Source organism: Protopterus annectens, chromosome 2.part0, assembly GCF_019279795.1.
Source record: "Protopterus annectens isolate FY-2018-M chromosome 2.part0, PAN1.0, whole genome shotgun sequence".
Classification (NCBI taxonomy): Eukaryota; Metazoa; Chordata; order Ceratodontiformes; family Protopteridae; genus Protopterus; species Protopterus annectens.
The window spans coordinates 1013879872-1013898421 of NC_056728.1; the positions used below are offsets into that span (position 1 = coordinate 1013879872).

Below are 18550 nucleotides of genomic sequence, written 5' to 3' on the forward strand. Positions count from 1 at the left end.
ACAAAACCCGGAACTATTCAATTTCTTCAACTCCACTACGAGCTTGGAACATCAACACAAAATGCTCACTTAGCCATTGTTCGCATTACTATAACACAAATGACATTGCTATTTGCAGACTGATCTCTACAGATCCAATCGGTCCGGCTTGTTAATAATTCTTCCTGATCTGGTCCTCACAACATCACTATGTACCTGGGTTTCCGGTGGAAGGCCATTGTAAGGTGGCAAGGCCTCAACAGGCTTACTTAACACACTTTCCTGACACACAGGAGTTGATTCACACTCAGGTACAGGTAAGGGAATCAAATGCACACGGTTTCGCTGCACAGTCCCTTGTGGCACGTCTACCTTAAAAGACCTCGGTGAGTAATGTTTTTGATTTACAGTACCTGGTGTCTTCATATCTGTCACCCACACCTGGTCACCGGGCAGCACATCACCCAGCGGCTTTGCCCGATGGCGTCTGTTGTAGTTTACCGCATTATACATCCTCTTCTCCTCCTCTCTCTCCACAAGCCTTCTCCAGTCAGGCAGCACAGGGTCCAACTGCGAAGGGTGAATCGGAAGAGAAGTCCGCAACCGACGTCCCATGAGAAGTTCCGCAGGGCTATATCCATTCTGCAGTGGCGTTGTCCTGTACGCCAGAAGAGCCATGTACGGATCGACACTTTTTTTCAGCAGGTTCTTCACAGTCTGAACCGCACGTTCAGCCTCCCCATTACTCTGCGGGAACCTGGGGCTGCTTGTGACATGCTCGAAGCCATAAGCAGTTGCAAAGTCCACAAAAGACTGCCCAGAAAACTGAGGTCCATTATCAGACACGAGGACCTCTGGGATGCCATGGCGAGCGAAGAAAGACTTGAGGTGGGTGATGACCTCGTTGGATTTGCTGTGTTTCAACAATGCGATCTCAAAAAACCTGGATAAGTAGTCCACAGCAAGAAGGTAAGTATTTCCTTTCAGTTCAAACAAATCCGTGCCCACTCTTTGCCATGGTCTGTCAGGACATTCAGTTGGGATGAGAGGCTCAGGATGATTCCTTCTCTCTGAGATGCACGTCCTGCATCCCAAAACCATGTCGTTTATCTGTTGGCTGAGTCCAGGCCACCAGACAGTCTGCCAGGCTCTGGCTTTGCACTTCACAATGCCTTGATGTCCCTCATGCAATTTTAACAACACATCGTTACGCATGGCGGATGGGATAACAAGACGTGAATCTTTTAACAGCAACCCATCTTTCACTGTTAATGTAGAACGATCTGGCCAGTAGCTCTTCAGTAAGGGTTCCTGGTTCGCATACAGCGGCCACCCCTGACTGCACAATTCCATAACCCGCACACACACACTGTCTGCTTTCAGCTGGTCCCGTAGTGTCTGGAGGAAAGATGGCTTCACCTGCATATTTTCCACAATGCGGTTCACGTAGATATCCGTGTCTTCCATTAACTCTGTTTCCTCCAGTGTTAGTTTGGTTTTAAGTGGAGAACGTGACAGAGCATCTGCCACCCACAGTGATTTCCCTGGAGCATACTGCACTGTGTATGAGAACTGCATCAGTCTCATCCTGAAGCGTTGGATTCTAGGCGGTAGAAGATCCAGTGCTTGACCTCCAAGCAATGAAACCAGAGGTTTGTGATCAGTTTCCAGGCAAAACGATTTACCTAATAGGTAATCTCTGAAGCGTTCACATGCCCAGGTAGACGCTAGAGCCTCTTTCTCGACCTGGGCATATCGTTGCTCTGTAGGTGAGAGTGACCTCGATGCGTATGCCACAGGTCTCCAACCGTCCTCCCATTGTTGCAGCAGCACGCTCCCTAACCCAAAGGATGATGCATCCGCAGAAACCTTTGTATCCCTGCTCGGGTCATATACAGCCAAAACTGGAGGTGAGGTGATCGCATCTTTTAAGTCATTGAATGCCTTTTCCTGGTCCCCACCCCAGTACCAGCTGTTCTTCTTTGATAATAGGTCTCTCAGAGCCCTATCCCTCTCAGCCAAATGAGGGATGAACTTTCCCACCTGATTCACCATGCCCAGGAAACTCCTGAGTTCTCCTACTGTAGCAGGTGCTTTCATCTCCATGATGGACGCGGTCTTCCTTGGGTCTGGGCTTATGCCAGAATCTGTGATGACATGGCCCAAGAAGGTCACTTTGCTCCTCGACAGGTCACATTTTCCCACATTCAGTGTAATGCCTGCCTCTTCCAGTCTCTTTAATGCAGCATGAAGTCGGGCATCATGCTCCTCCTGGCAACGACCCCAGACCAGCACATCATCCATGTGGCAAACCACACCCTCTAACCCTTCAATGACCTCTGACATCATGCGTTGAAAGTGTTCGGGTGCAGAGTTAATGCCAAAGGGAAGGCGATTGAAGCAAAACGCCCAAAGGGGTTATGAATGTGGTAAGCGCAGACTCCTCTGACAAAGGAATTTGCCAAAATCCCATATTGGCATCCAGTTTACTAAACACCTTCGCCCGGCAAGCATCCCAAGACTCTGCTCAACCGAAGGCAGCACGAACCTCTCCCTGCATACATATTCATTTAACTTAGTGTAATCTACACACAGTCTCAGTCTGTTACTGTCCTTCTTTGGAACAACAATCATGCCAGCGCACCAGTCAGTAGGTTCCTCCACTCTGGTAACAACACCCAGCGTCTCCATCCTCATTAGCTCCTCCTTCACTTTCCCCATCAATGGTAGTGGTATCCTCCTGGGGGTCTTCAGAGAGTATGGCACCACATTTGGCTGAAGCTTTATGTGGTATTTCCGCTGCACTACTCCCAGCCCAGAGCACAGTTCAGGGTATGAGGTCTTCAAAGACTCCATGGTGATAGTATCAACACGCTTCAGGAGACCCAGCCCCAAAATAGCAGGAAGACCTAAAAGCGGCGTATGGAGTCCTTTAACAACATACACCTTCTCGCATGTCTGTCTTTGTCCATAACCAAGCTGAAGCTCCAAGAATCCTGTAACCTCCAGTGGCGTCCTTCCAGGACCCAACAAGGGTTTCTCCGGCTGCTGGAGCACAGGAGCATTCTTCCCACTGAACAACTTATCCAGGTCTGACTTAGAAATAACAGTGACATCCGCCCCTGTGTCAAGCTTGAAAGTCATAGATGTGCCCTCTATTTGAACCTCCACAATCCAGGAACGGTTCCCGGAGGAGACAGAACCAAGGAAGAAGCCCTGCTCTTCTCGCTCTCCTAGCTCCTCGTCCTCCTCGATACACTGCACCACCTTAATCTGCCTGCAGACTCGCTGATAGTGGCCCTTTTTCCCACACGAGCGACATCTTGCAGCAGTCGCCGGGCATAGGAGTTTCTGATGAAATGGGCCCCCACACCTGTAACACTGCGAGATTGGAGCGTCTTTACTCTTTTGCGTCTGTCGCTGAAAAGTCGGTGTCAAGGACTTGCCCCAACCTTTCGAGGTCTCCGGCCGGCGTTTGGTGTCAAGTGGTGTCTGCACAGCATTCACGTTATATTGCAGTGCCCTACTGTCGCACCTCAAAGCCGTCTGCTGCTTCTTTATCTCCTCAGACTGTCTGGCCATGTTTACAGCTTTCTCCAAGTCCAGCTCTTTTTCCATCTGCATCCGCTCGGACAGTCTGGTGTCAGCCAAGCCCACAACAATTCTGTCTCTTATGAGCTCATCGTGCAGCGTCCCATAATTGCAGTGTTCAGCTAATGCATGCAGTGCAGTAACAAAAGCATCAACAGTCTCATTCGGTTCTTGTTTGCGCATGTTAAATCGTGCACGTTCATAAACAATGTTCTTCTTGACAATAAAAAATCTTTCGAAGCCGTCTTTCACTTTAACATACTCCTGTTGCTCTGCATCGGTTAGCTTGAGGCCTCTCAAGACGTCGTCTGCCTCATCACCCATGCAGTATATCAGGGTGTTCACCTGATTTCCTTCTGAGCTTGAAGATAGATTGCTGGCCTGACAGAACCGTTCGAAACGACGTATCCATCGTGTCCATTCATGAGGCTTGGAAAAATCAAAGGGCTCCGGCGGCTGAATGCTAAACGTAGCATTGGGAGCGCTAGCCGCCATGCTAATTCTAGCCCGCGGCTGCCGACCATTCTCTTCGTCCGACATGTCCGCTCACCACGTCACTAGGCCACTCATACGGTCTTCAATAAGTGGTCAGCAATCCCAGTCACAGCCACACAGCACTTCTGACACCATGTCGTGTTCTTTTGCTTTAGCAAGAAGACGCGGGACAACGATGTGCCGTTGCTACCAGCTCAACCTTTAATGACCAAAAAAACAAAAACACTCCTGTCTCACAGTCCTTACGTCATCCACCCCCCCCGCCACCAAAGAACATTAGCTAAGGCAAGATAACTCAGTCCATTGAATACACCACAAGGACTTTTTCCCGTTGACTACTGGATCTCAGGGATTGAGGATACATTTCTTAAGGGCACTGTATGGATGACTTGCAGTAGACTGTGTTCGGCATTTTTAAAATTAAAGTGCATGTGCACGTGTACACTCACTCATACACACACACACACGCGCGCGCGCGCGCGCGTGTGTGTGTGTGTGTGTGTGTGTGCAGTTTAGTCCCAGGCAGGAGTAGTAGCCACTTTGCCTTTTCCACAGTATGACACTGGTGCTCCCTTTGTGACTTCCTGTGGTAAAATGACACTGTTTTCCATTATTTGAAGTTTATTTAAATGTTATGCTTTATCTAAAGATATTGTAAGATAAAGTTAATTCTTTATGTTTTAGCTAAGGGTCTTACAAGATAAAGGCGATAAAGCTATTAAAATTATTTCATCAGATAACTAGCATATGAGAGAAAGGTGGTGTTACTTCAACAGCTAACGTATATTTTAATAGGGCTGTCACATAGTTCTGAACAAAATATTATTTAGGAGGCTAAAGGGCTTGGGAGTGGGATATAAGGTATTTGGACTGATGGAAAACTTGGTTGGACAACAGGTAAAAGAGCACTATAAGAAAATGAGGCAGGTTTACTAGTAGGGCATACAATAAAGTATTCACAGTCTATGGAATAAGTTACCAGAGTGGGTCAAATAAAGTACCATTAAGGCCAGTCTTTATGATTGGATGGATACACATTTATACCAGAAATGATCATGTTCAGTTTGGGAATTCAGGACTGTTAAGTGCTTGAAATGGAAGGCGTGAACATTAAAAATGCCCAGTTAAAGATGCACATGGGTAGGCATGTTATGGTCCGGGTGCTTGCTTGGTACTGTTTCTATGCTGCTGTGAAGGAGTATGATATACTTTTGTGAGTAATACAAGATGTCTAACAGTTGTATTACAGAAGATGGCAGGAAGGACTGAATGAGATTTGACAAGGGTAGAGCAGTAGTCAGAAGCATGCCAGCATAACTGGGACAAAAATACAAATGTATCCATCTTGAGAACAAAACAGAAGAAGAAAAGATCATCACTGGAAAGGAAGTTGTACCAACAACAATAAATGGAAAGTACTTTAAGTGCAGTCATATCTGATTATCTGAAAAGTACTACTAAATATTACAAGTCAGAGTACAAAGCATGATCTACAGAAAACAGATGCTTTAGAGAACCTATCTAGATCAGTGAATGTCACTTCAGAAGTTCAATTCCTTAAGGCTATAAAAATGTGAGAGGCATTTCTTAAAAGTACCTTACTGGAAGTCACGTTTTGACTGTGCAATTCCTAAAACTATAAAAATGTAAGTGCAGTTTACTACAAAACTAAATGTTACACATTAAAAGTAGTCTTTCACCACAAACACTACCGACACTAAATTGGAAGATAGTTGTACCTTCGAGAAAGGGGAAATCTACAAGATACTGCAGTTTTGGACTCCGTTTATAATTTCTAATTGCACTTAAACCTCAAACATTTCTAAGGATCACACTTACAATCCTTAAACCTATAGTGGGAAGCAACCCATTCTTTGGATCACAGGATTATAAGACTTACAATGCAGCTTAGCCACAAGGCCATCTCTGCCTTACCAGTACCAACCCTTAAGCCTTACGTCCCTTTCCAAGGAAGTCCAGGCCATTCTTAGCAGTGGTGAGTTTTTGGACTAATGTATCCCTTGTATCCCTGTGTATGTTGGTAGCTTGTATCTTTTAAGTTCATGATCTTTTTAGTTTCTAATTTCTTGACATGCTTAAGTAAGGCAGATCCCAAAGGGGGTGTTGTACTTAAGATTGGGTCTAGTTAGTGCAGAGTTCAATGATGTAAGGACTTATTTTGATCTGGAAGAGATGGATTTTGCTATGAAGTTTGCAAGGTAAAAGGATTTACAAACTACTGTTGTGATATGGGGGTCAAACAAAAGGGAGTTATCCACTTAAGTGCCTAGGTCTGTCAATACCTTTTCATTTTGAAGTAGAGTATTATCTGTACTATTAGCTGGACCTAAGTGTACTTAACATACACTACAATGTTGCACTTCTTAGCACTGAGTTTGATCCCCTTTTTTGTATGCCAGCTATTGACAACTGTATGCTCTTTTGGGAGACCCTGTATGTCAGGGAGGTGCTTGAAAATGACTCCCAGCTTACAGTGATCTGCAGACTTTGTTAACCAGATACCTTGTTTGATCAATGGGGATTTGAGAAGAAGATACCAAATAGCCAAGGTCCCAGTGCAGATTCCAGAAGAACTTCACTGGTCACTTTCCTGCATTCAGAGGATGCAGCCTGTCCTCTTACTGTTCAAGTCCTGCCACTAAACCAGTTTATCCACCTAAACACATACAGGTCAGTTTGGAGCTCTTAAGTAAGCAATTAAAACCACACACAATCTGCAGAAAAAGCATCTCCCTCTCTCTCTTTCTCTATATATGTATATATATATATATATATATATATATATATATATATATATATACACACATATACATACAGAGATTTTAGTATTTCAGTTACATGATCTTTAGGAAAGGGTGAAAGATGGGATGAAAGCTATTCATGCTTGAAGAGAATTAGCAGTCTCAAAGATGGCATTATATTTCAGAACAAGAAGCATGTAGCAAAAGGCTATAATTTAAAAATAGTATCAGTGGTCTGAAAGTATCCAAACAAGCACGGGTTGTAGACTAGCTTTTAAGTAAATATAGAAGCTTCATTAAACAGTATTTAGAATGCAAGTTCTGTAAGAAAACTGACAGCATTGTTGTGTATACAGGGACGTCCCTGACTATTAGACGGATGACTTATTAATGACAGGAGATCTGTGTGCTAGATGCAGTGACCAGTGAGGATGGGACTGGTAAGCCAGTGCTGGTCACACCATCCTGTATGGATATATTTGGCCCATTTCCAGTGTAAATGTTTGATGCCTTGGATCAGCAAATGCAATAGCCAGGCATGTGCTTGACTAGGCATGCAGCAAATGCTAATAATTAGATTTGGCATGTGCTTTGTAGGATATGTTAATGATGGTCAGTACAGCACATCCCACCTCCGCAGCATATATAAGCCGTTACAGGCCAAAATTCATGACCTGTAGGGATGTTACCATTCTGCCAGCTATCTCTTGTCCCCAGCACTAGCCAGGGGAATGAATGAGCTAATTGGTCACTAGAGGGAAAGCTGATGGATAGCAAGCACATGAAACAAACAACAAAAAAACTGTAGAAAAAAAACACATAAAGCAGATTCAGACAGTCATAAATCAGGAATAAGGCAGTTCCTGGAGAAGTTCAATAAGCTGCTGGCTTCTCAGAAAAATAAAGTTTAGCAAATGTGCAAGGAAAGAAACTATCTGGGTTAGACTGCCCTACCTGCCACCACAGTCCATTTTTCTGTACTTGAAGCGGAAGGTACTGTAGTTTGTTTTATGAATTATGAACTCTCATTTAGAACCTTATACATTTATGTAAGAATTGTTTAATAATAAAAGTTATTTTTTAACTTGAAGCGCACACTTAAAGCTAAGAAATGGGAATACCTTTGCAAGTTCATAGATAATAAGAACTTAAGGGAATAATACATTTTGTTTTTTCTTTTCCACTTAGCCAATCTCCTTGACAACATGCTACTACGGAATTCGGGGAAGATTAATACTGAAAGCAGGAAGGAAGATGGGGAAAGCACAGTGTCTGCCCCTCCTCAGAAGATATTATGGTGTCATTGCCATCTTCACTGTCCAGAGGACTCTGTCAACAATACATGCAGGTAAGAAGTATGTCAGTGAAGCACTGTTTTCTGGAAGCTTTAACCACACATTTACAGAGGCTCTAATCTGGCCTATGAAGGTTCACAATAGAACAGCCACTGACACTCTTCATGTGACATGTTAGCTTTTTTTACAAGCCCTTTTATGTTATGATCCTAATAGTCAGGATGTAATAGTTGCATACTGAAATGTAAGGCTAGACAAATTTGGTAGTTTAATTCTGTTAACAATACTTTGAATTTATATTACAATTTCAGAGGTGGTTCTGAAATAAAAAAAAACTTCAATAACTCATTTTATCCCTAAATAACTATTTTCTTATCCCAGAAAAGGACTTAATGTCCTATGTATTTATGATGAAAGTGTTTTATATATATATATATATATATATATATATATATATATATATATATATATATATATATATATATATATACACACACACACACACATATGTGTGCATTTTCAATCTGTTGTAAACTATAGTACTGAAGAACCTCACTCTTATCAGTACTGAAATATTTCTAAACTTTCAAGCTGAGATTTCATCTCAGGAAGAATAGAATACATTTTAAACATGAAGGTTCTTCTCAAGATTACCCCCTTCCTCATGGGAGTTAGTGGGATGTCATTTCCATATATGACTAGACCTTGGTTACATATTAGAAACACGAAAAGGCTAGATGTCGAATGTATGTACATCGACACATAAAGTTTGATGTACATACAGAGCAAAACATGTTTGTTTGTGTCTTTTGGCTTTTCCCGGTTAGGGGTCGCCACAGCGGAACTCCGGTCAGCTAAGGATTGGCAGTTGATTTTTATGTACCAGCTTGCCAGGCCTGCTGCACAACCGTCAACGAAGGTGCGCCCATTCACGCATCTCTCCACGCAGAAGACACTCTAGCTGAGAATCGAACCGGACAGCGTCTTACCGTGAGGCGACAATGCTACCACAGCACCACCACCGCAGGTTATACAGATCGAAACACGTAAACGGCAAAATTCAAAATGCCGAACGTGTCTTTTAGCCAGCAGCGTGATGGTGGGGATAAGGAAATATGTCCTTATCCCCACTGTAGTGCAGTCTCAGAGTTGGTATATTTAAGTAGGGGGGCATGGAGGGTGAAGCCCCCCACATAGGGGTTGCAGGGTGGCTTACCCCCCCTGCAAAAGCGTATTAAATTAATGTTTATTTTTAATTTTGCTTACCTGTTTGATGCGTTTTGATTATGAAACACGTTCGGCGTTTTGATTTTCACCGTTTACGTGTTTCGCTTTGTATGTACATTGACCTTTATGTGTCGATATGCATACATTCTAGATTTTGCCTTTTCGGGTTTCTAATATAGACCCCCTAGACCTTACCTGGAACACTGGCCTGAAAAGCTAAAGGCAGCAACCTCTCATGCTAGGAATATTGTTGTCTATAATAAACGTTACTGATGTGCTAATGCTAGACTTTATGCTGTATATGTTGTAAATAAGTTGAAAATATTAAAATGAGCAAACTAGCTGTATCTCAGCTGTTGACAGATTGATTTACTTATTTTGATTAAAATTAAAATGTTACACGATGTGTCATGGTGAACTAAAACTAAAATGACATGGCTGCAACTTCCGTTGAATATCTGTTTTGAATGAAATCATATTGAAAACTAAAAAGACATAAATACAAAACTATAATTTGTCCCTGAATATTATTTGCTGAAAATTCTGATGAAGTATAGTGTGCCCTTAATGCTTCTCATAGTTGTTTGCAATGTATACAGGATGAACTGTCTTGAATATTCTGCAAGACTGTTCTGACTCATAGACCACCCTGCTGCACAAAATTGCCGCTGTATATGCTATATGTGGTAAGGTTCAAAGACCCTCATACAAATGTAGCATTCTTTGGGATTGTTGTATGAAAATGGTCTTCCCAGCCCATGGCCAGCTACAGTGCTTGCATAGTTCGCAATTCATAGGCATTTGAACAAAGTAAGTGTAGGGCAGGACAGAGGTATGCACCGCTTTCTTCCCTCTACACATACAGCCAGTAGATGTAAGTTGCTCTGCCTAAGAATATGTATATGTATGTTTGTTTATGTCAGTCTGTCACTATGTGTTTGAGCACTGGCACAGTGTGTGGGTATGTGAGAGGGTCCTGCAGTGTCCAAGCATGAATGGCTGTTGTGAGTGCTGCTTTTTGCGTGTTATACATGTGTGCACATCTGCCCTGAGATGGAGGGGAGCAGTATCAGGTTGTGCTCATCTCACTACCTGCACTACAGTGTAAGTGACAGCTGTTCCATTGTTTAGTTGTTCCAACTGCATAATGGAGCGATTCATGGTTAACTTAATTACTGGGTGAGCAGATGTTACCCTTTAGGAAATGTAGATGACTATGAATCAGTACATAGGACTGCAGTACAAATCAGCTCATCAGTGCAAGGTGATTTGTCCTGCAGCATTATTAACTATGAGTACCATTGCTTATCTCACAGGAGAAAAGTCAGTCAAAGCTACAACATTTTTAAAGTCAGGAGCAAAAAAAATAAAATAAAGTCACTGTGTTTCACAGGACTGCTGTGAACAAGGGAAAAATCTACATTTCATTCATCATGTATATTTATTTACTTTGTCCATTTGTTTATTTGTTTTTTATTGATTTATTTATTTATTACTGAGGCTCAAAAACTCACAGAAAGCACTACCATACATAAATGATCTAAAGAATAAATTAAAAGTGACTTACAGTTTATTAAGAGAAACTGGTGGTGTCTAAAGCTGTTGATTAATGTAGAGCCAATGAGATTATTTCTAACCAGGTAAAAGTCCTTAATGAAGAAGATGATGATTGTTAAAATCAGGCGTGGAAAAAAAATAAGGAAGTCAGAGAAGCATAAAGTCAAGTCAGATCGACAGAAATTAGGCTATGAGGCAAGCTGTAACAGCTAAGGCTATAAGAATGAGCCTAGATAATGCCCTGTGTATAGTAACATATGCAAACTGTGCCGTAAAAGGAGTCATGCAGAGCTTTGCAGAACACAGAATCAAGAGTCCCAGCAACAAACATACATGTTGCGGACTAAAATCAAGAAAATGACTCATTGACAGGTACTATAGAAGCTGGCATGAAAAACATTCAAGCACTGACTTCTTCAGAGAAGAAAAACGAGAGTTGCACTGAGGAGCTGAAGAAAATGTGTAACATTCACACTTACATAGAGGAAGAATAGAATGTAATTTCTGTAAAAAAATTAAAATCTCGGAAAACAGGAGGCAGATTATATTTATCTATATACTGGTTACCTATTCTGGCCATGAGATGTCAATCCTGTATCACAAGTCACTTAAATGTGCAAACAAAAATGGAAAGCACCAGAATCCATTTTATATTATTGGAATAAAAGCACCATAAACACTGGTGCAAGCGGCTTTTCAGAAGTTAGGCTAGGAGAATATAATACATGATCTGATACAAACAGCCCTATCTTCCCTAAACTATTAGGACTGCCGAATCTAGCTTTATGATTAACAGACATGGAAAACTTTCCCAAACTGCCTGCTCTATCTGTTATTTCACTTTGTTGCAAAAGCTTCAAGAATATTGGAATTTACCTGGCTTCTAGACTGAATGACTACTTGTAGTTGACATGAGGCTTTTGTTTATTATTTGACAGCAGTTAGCGGTATGACTTTATACAATGTTATTTCCTTATTTTCTATAACATTTTATAACTTGCCATACAGTTATGGATATTACTTTTTGTTGACCCCTTCTCTCCCCATTTTTCCTTGGCTGCTGTTTTGATCCTTCACCCAAGTTCCTTTATTCTGCTTTTTATTCTGTTCCTTTTAGACTCATTAGTAGAGACAGTGATTACTGAAGGAAACGGTTCAAATCTGGAAGGTCAGTGACCCTTAATAACCTTTAAGTCTTGCACCTGCATTCTCCCTTTCTTTCTTCCAAACAGGTTTCTTCCTTTCATTTTGTCTAATGGTGTACATGTTGGAACATTTCTTTGGAGACATCACCTCTTTTCTCATGTTTGTCATTACCCCTAGTTTTTAATCTTGGTGTGTTTAATCTTGTAAACCTTAATTTGACTCTTCAAGTTTAAACACCTCATGTCCTTTCACTGTCATACCTGAATTGTCATTATTTTGACAAAACTAGGTATAAATGTACGATTGCCTATGTAGTAAGTGACGGTTTAATAAATATGTTTCTTGTTTAAAAAAGGCAGGAATTGAATAAAGTATGTAATATTGCTTAGGTTATATGATATATAGCAATATATACAAAGCATAATGCTTGTTATGTTAATATAGTTTGATTACGTTTATATGAATGTAAATTTGCCTATGTCACAAGTGATAATTCAATAAAGGTGTTTTGTAAAATAACTAGGTTTAACACTTGTCACATGATAAACTTGAGTTAACAATGTACATCTCACAGCATTGGTTCATCTTTGTTCAGTGCTGCACTATAGATGCTAGGTCAGCTCTTCATAATTGAGTGTCAGGTCTGAATATGTCCTTGCTGTTTGTTAACAGTAGAGGACTGCATGCAGACCTGGCTACCCACAGTTCAATGCAACTTGCAGGCTGTTTGGATCCTGATTTGGTCCATATGCTCATTTTGTAATGCAAGGAACACATAAAATAACATGTCATCTGACACTTTTCGCCATTAATCTAAGTCACCACAAGTGAAAAAATATAATCTTCATTTTAAGTGGAGTAAGTAGCCTGTTTGAAGTTCTAGATGACCTGTTTATCACACACTGAAATACCCAACAAGATTGCCTCACACAAAGACTGAGTCTAGGATATCACCAGTTTGGCAAGCACAGAGGAATGTACATGCATGCATAGCAAACAATAACTACAGACTGGAGAGCAGTGTGGTTGTTATAGTCAAACCAAACAAGATTTGGATATGCATAGATCAACAGGCCTTTAACAAAGCCATGAAAAGTGAACGTCACTCATTTTGTAAGACAGAAGAAGCTGTGGCTGATATGCCAACTACAAGACTCTTCTCTGTTTTTGCTGTTAACCAGGGCTACTGGCAGATCAAACTGAATGTTGAAGACTGAGCATGTTCAACACTCCCAGTGGAAAATGTAGGCAGGAATGTATAGTAAATGGTACAAGAAGCACAGCTTACTCTGTTCAGAGGGCAAGTTCTGCTTCAGTAAATTACTGCAGCTCATTGTTGTGCACAATTCACGTGTTGCTGAAACACATTAAAGCATAATTTGCATGACTGCAAATCTTTTATCTGAGAATTTGATAGAACTTATCTGAGCATCCTACTGTCCAGTTAAATTAAGTAATGCAAGTACCCACAAAAAACATCATAATGACACTCGCCTCCACTCTCAGTTACACACAGACATATAAACAAGCCTCCCTGTTGAAATATCGGAACTTGCAATGTCAAGTCCTGAATTGCTAAAAAAGGCCAAAAATACTGGAGAAGAGTGAATATAAAGAACCACTTGTCTCCTTTAAACTTGTTATTTTGTTATTTGCAGAAGGCAAGCCCCCTGCACCCCCTCAACTCCCTAATATATATATATATATATATATATATATATATATATATATATATATATATATATATATATATATGGGTCCCTTTCAAAACATCTAAAACCCATAACTAATTTCATAACACTGAGACCAGAACATCTACAACCCAAAACTTCTAAAACCCATAACATTGAATTTCATAACATCTAGCAGTACAAATCACATGAAAATAACATCCCCTCCACATATAATGACATATAATGAACACCAACCTACCAAACACACTTTTTACTATGTTTCTGCAGGGAAGGCTTGATGTAGTGGGGTTAGGAAACTAACTTTTTCCCACTGTAGTGCAATCTTGGAGTTGGTATATTTAATTTACGGGTGGGGGGAACGAGCCACCCAGATGGGGGGTGCAGGGGGGCTTGCAGAAACGTAATAAAAAGTGTGTTTGGTAGCTTGGTGATGTTATATGTGGAGGGGATGTTATTTTCTTGTGATTTGTAGTGTTAGATGTTATCAAATTTAATGTTATGGGTTTAGATATTTTGGGTTTTAGATGTTCTCGTCTCAGTGTTATGAAATTAGATGTTATGGGTTTTAGATAGTACAAAGTCAACCCATATATACATACATATATATATATATATATATATATATATATATATATATACCAACCACAAGATCACTATACCTTAGAGAAAAGGGAATATTCAGAGAAATGCTAATCTCAAAATTAGTAGGATTTTCCATCATTCATAAGTTGATAGGTTCACAGGTAAGTACTAGGTTAGCTGCCCTGGTGGGCCATTTTAAGCCTGGCCAGTTTCCCTTTTGTGCTCGAAATAACCTATCCCATTTGTTTACAGACTGGTTTTACCCATCCCATGGTCAATAATTATATATTATACCTAATGAGAATAACTGGGATCATACCACAGATAATTTGAGGGCATCTGTGTGTGGGATAAACCATTTAGGAGCTGCATCTGTCCATTACTAGTACGGGAGGGGCAGTCCTGAGGTAACGTTTCTGTTACATGTCTATAGATTTATGTTGCTGTTCAAAATAGACAGGAATGTACTTTGCTTTATGTGGATGGAGAGTCTGTTCTGTAGCAGCAGTATTCTCTGTGAGATATACCTGTCTCTCTGAACTGTTCTGTTGATGTTGCAGAAGAGGTTTAGATCCCTACACTATTTCTGATGCCATTTGACTTGATGATGTGCAGTAAATCCATCAATAATGGGTCAGAGGATACCTTGTATGCCAGACACTGGTCATCTCTTAGTCTGTAGGATACCTAGTATAGTGACAAGGCTTTGACTCAGTGCATGTTGGACGTCTTGTTTAGACCTTGTATCCTTTAAGTAAGTTACCTCTCTGAGCTTTCTGGTTGTTGGATGTGTCTGGACAGATACATGCCAAAGGAGGCATTGCATTCAATGACTGACCTAATGAGGGCTGTGTAAAGGGGGACAGTGACACCCCTAGATCTAGTCACAATCTCTTTGTTTATAAGTTGCTCAGTATGCATTCCAGGACTCAGCTTTGCCAGTCCTGACAAATTAAATGGTTTCTTATAGACACACACACACAAACACACACACACACACACACACACACACACACACACACACACACACACACACACACACACACACACAGATCTAGTGTCAGCCCACTACATCCACAATCGCCCCACATCAATTCAGGCAGTGGGCATCAGATTTACATGAACTTATAGATACAAACTCTGTTCTGCTTTCCTGGATTAACAACCTGAACAGGTTGAAGTTTCTCCTCTTTGACCTGCTCTGATTGTTCAGCTGGAAATGCGTAGGTGTGCAAAACTGAAGTGATGCATACGCATGCATTCTGCACATTGCCCTGCATGGATGTTATGTAGTACAGATGTCGATGAATTCCCATGTTGTACAAGAATTCCTCACACTGATTAACACATTTATCTGATATCATCACATCTATGACCACAGCCTAAAATATCAACAGGCCATAAAGATTCATACAAACCAAAATCAGTGTGAGTTGAGTCTGGAACTTTTTTAGTCAGACCAATGTAGTTTCTAATGTTTTCATTTTAAAGAATATCTTCACTTATCTTTAAAAATTCAGCACATCACAGCTCTCAACCTTCCATCTCCAAAATGAGGAACACTTCCTCTCATACTGTGGAACAGATGGGCAAAATGTGGAACACATACTAACATCCAAGCAACAATTTCAGCAAGGAAGCTCACAGGATGTTTAAAATGTGATATTTTTACTTAAGGAATAACTATTTTAATGATATAATATGATTCATTTCTATTTACCATGGTTCTCAGTTAAAAATTGCTAACAATGAATATGGGACAGACCCTTTCAATCTGGAACTTCGAGGAGCATGAACTTTGTAAAGACTCCAAATGATGAATGTTCCTCTTAAAACTATGAATGTAAAATTAAAATTGAGAAGGAGAATGTGAGTATTTTGCTTAAAACACATGCCATGTTGCCAAGGCTTTAGTGATTAACAAGAATGAGTCTGTCCTTGAGACTTGTAGCTAATGAAACACAGCCTCAAAAGTCGCTTATTTATAGTCTACATATCAGTAGGTGCAAATATTTTACATACCTACAGAAAGAATGAAAGCACAGCAAAGCAATTTATTTTAATATATTCCATAGCAGACCCCCTCAACTGTCCCTATTTTGGAGGAACTTTCCTATTTTTAGGTCTGATTTAGGATGTCCCTATATTGGAGGCATGTCCCTATTTTCAGGCTTGATTTACCCCTTTGCACAATTTTCTGAATCTTCCTCATCACACATGATTTTTGAAGCTGTCTATTACATAGAAAACTAGACTACATGACAAGCATGCTAGGACATCTCCCTTTTTTGAAGCAAAAATAAATAACATTGTGTGGTAGAATTTTGTGATACAGTTCATTAATGCCTGCAGATGTTACACAATCTCTTTGATAATTGTGCTTATATTTTTCCATACATTTTGTCACCCTCTATTTTTAAAACATGTTTTTGTGAGCAGTGTCCGTGCTATTTGTTTTTCAGCTATTATGCTAATTAGATGTTCAGATTTCTAGTTAGTTGTTCCTAGGTTTCTAGGGCCGTTGTTCCTATTTTCAACATCTGCAGTTTGAGAGGAGTACTCCATAGCATTCTCCCAGGCAGATATGATTAAACATTTTTTCTACATTTATAATTGCAATAACAAATGATTCATATACAGCAGTCCTTTTGATAACACTTTCAGAGAGGCATTTTTTCAAATGCCATCAGAGCCCATTCAGGCTAAGTCATTCTTAAATACTAGTCAACAGAAACACTCAAAGCCCATTTGTTTAGACTATAGATATTTTTGTTTTTCCAGAACATTTCAAAGACAGGGAGGAACTAATAATTTGTAAGACATTACTCACATATGTTGTATGCTAACAATCTAATATGCAAAAAATAATGCAGGAAAAATCTGTATCACTACAACCATATTTATTGAAAATAATGTTTTCAAGAGCTTCTGGAGCTAGATTTGTATTCTTTCTAGCAATGCATTTTGAAGCCTTACACCTTTTGTTTCTGAATGCCTAGATTTTTGACTCATATTTTTGGTCTTCTTCTCTTTCAGCTGTTCCCATTAGGGGTCGCCACAGCAGATCATCTGTTTCCATTTCTTCCTGTCCTCTGCATCTTGATCCGTCACACCAACCGCCTGCATGTCCTCTCTCACCACATCCATAAACTTTAACTTAGGCCTTCCTCTTTTCCTCTTACCTGGTAGCTTCATCCTTAGCATCCTTTTCCCAATATACCCATCATCCCTCCTCAGCACATGTCCAAACAAACGCAATCTCGCCTCTCTGACTTTGTCTCCAAATCGTCCAACCTGAGCTGACCCTCTAATATACTGATTCCTAATCCTGTCCATCCTTGTCACACCCAGTGCAAATCTTAACATCTTTAACTCTGCCACTTCCAGCTCTGACTCCTGCCTTTTTGTCAATGCCACCGTCTCCAACCCATACAACATAGCTGGTCTCACTATACCCTCTTGTAGACCTTTCCTTTCACTCTTACTGGTACCTGTCTGTCACAAATCACTCCTGACACTCTTCTCTACCCATTCCACCCTGCCTGTACTCTCTTCTTCACCTCTCTTCCACACTCACCATTACTTTGAATTGCTGATCCCAAGTACTTAAAGTCATCCACCTTCACCAACTCTACTCCCTGCATCCTCACCATTCCTATATCCTCCCTCTCATTCACACACATATAGTCTGTCTTAGTCCTGCTGACCTTCATTCCTCTCCTCTCTAGAGCATATCTCCATCTCTCCAGGGTCTCCTCAACCTGATCCCTACTCTCACTACATATCACAATGTCATCTGCAAACATCATAGTCCATGGGGCCTCCTGTCTGATCTCATCTGTCAACCTGTCCATCATCATTGCAAATAAGAAATATTTTTGGTCTGTTCCTCATAAAATTTGTATTTTCCTAACAAGTCATTGAGGACTAAATAATGACATACATTTGAGTTTCTGACTTTATATCAATCAAAAATGCATACTACTGCAAAAAGCTGTTATTATAGCCACTTTCTAAGTTTATAAGAGGAATATTTAACATTTGTCTCTGATTTTGGACCTTTTTCACCTCATTAATTTTGACTTTGTCCAGATTTCCTGTACTTGGAGGTTGAGGATTATTTGGGCATTATATAACAAGGCTTGTTTTGTGGTTCTTTTCTGAGGATATGGAAAAAAATGCTGATATAGAATCTAAAAATGTTAGTCTAGTAGCACTTTTT

The 18550-nt window shown here is 40.4% G+C and overlaps 1 protein-coding gene across 2 annotated transcripts in view; it reads left to right on the plus strand.

Moving 5' to 3' along the window:
* BMPR1B (bone morphogenetic protein receptor type 1B) overlaps window positions 1–18550 on the plus strand; it is a 781127-nt gene that overhangs the window by 413856 nt on the left and 348721 nt on the right. For both annotated transcript variants that reach the window (XM_044061268.1, XM_044061269.1), the window contains exon 2: window positions 8016–8175. In XM_044061268.1, coding sequence (XP_043917203.1) covers window positions 8016–8175 — 160 coding nt within the window. The remainder of the gene's footprint in view (window positions 1–8015; window positions 8176–18550) is intronic.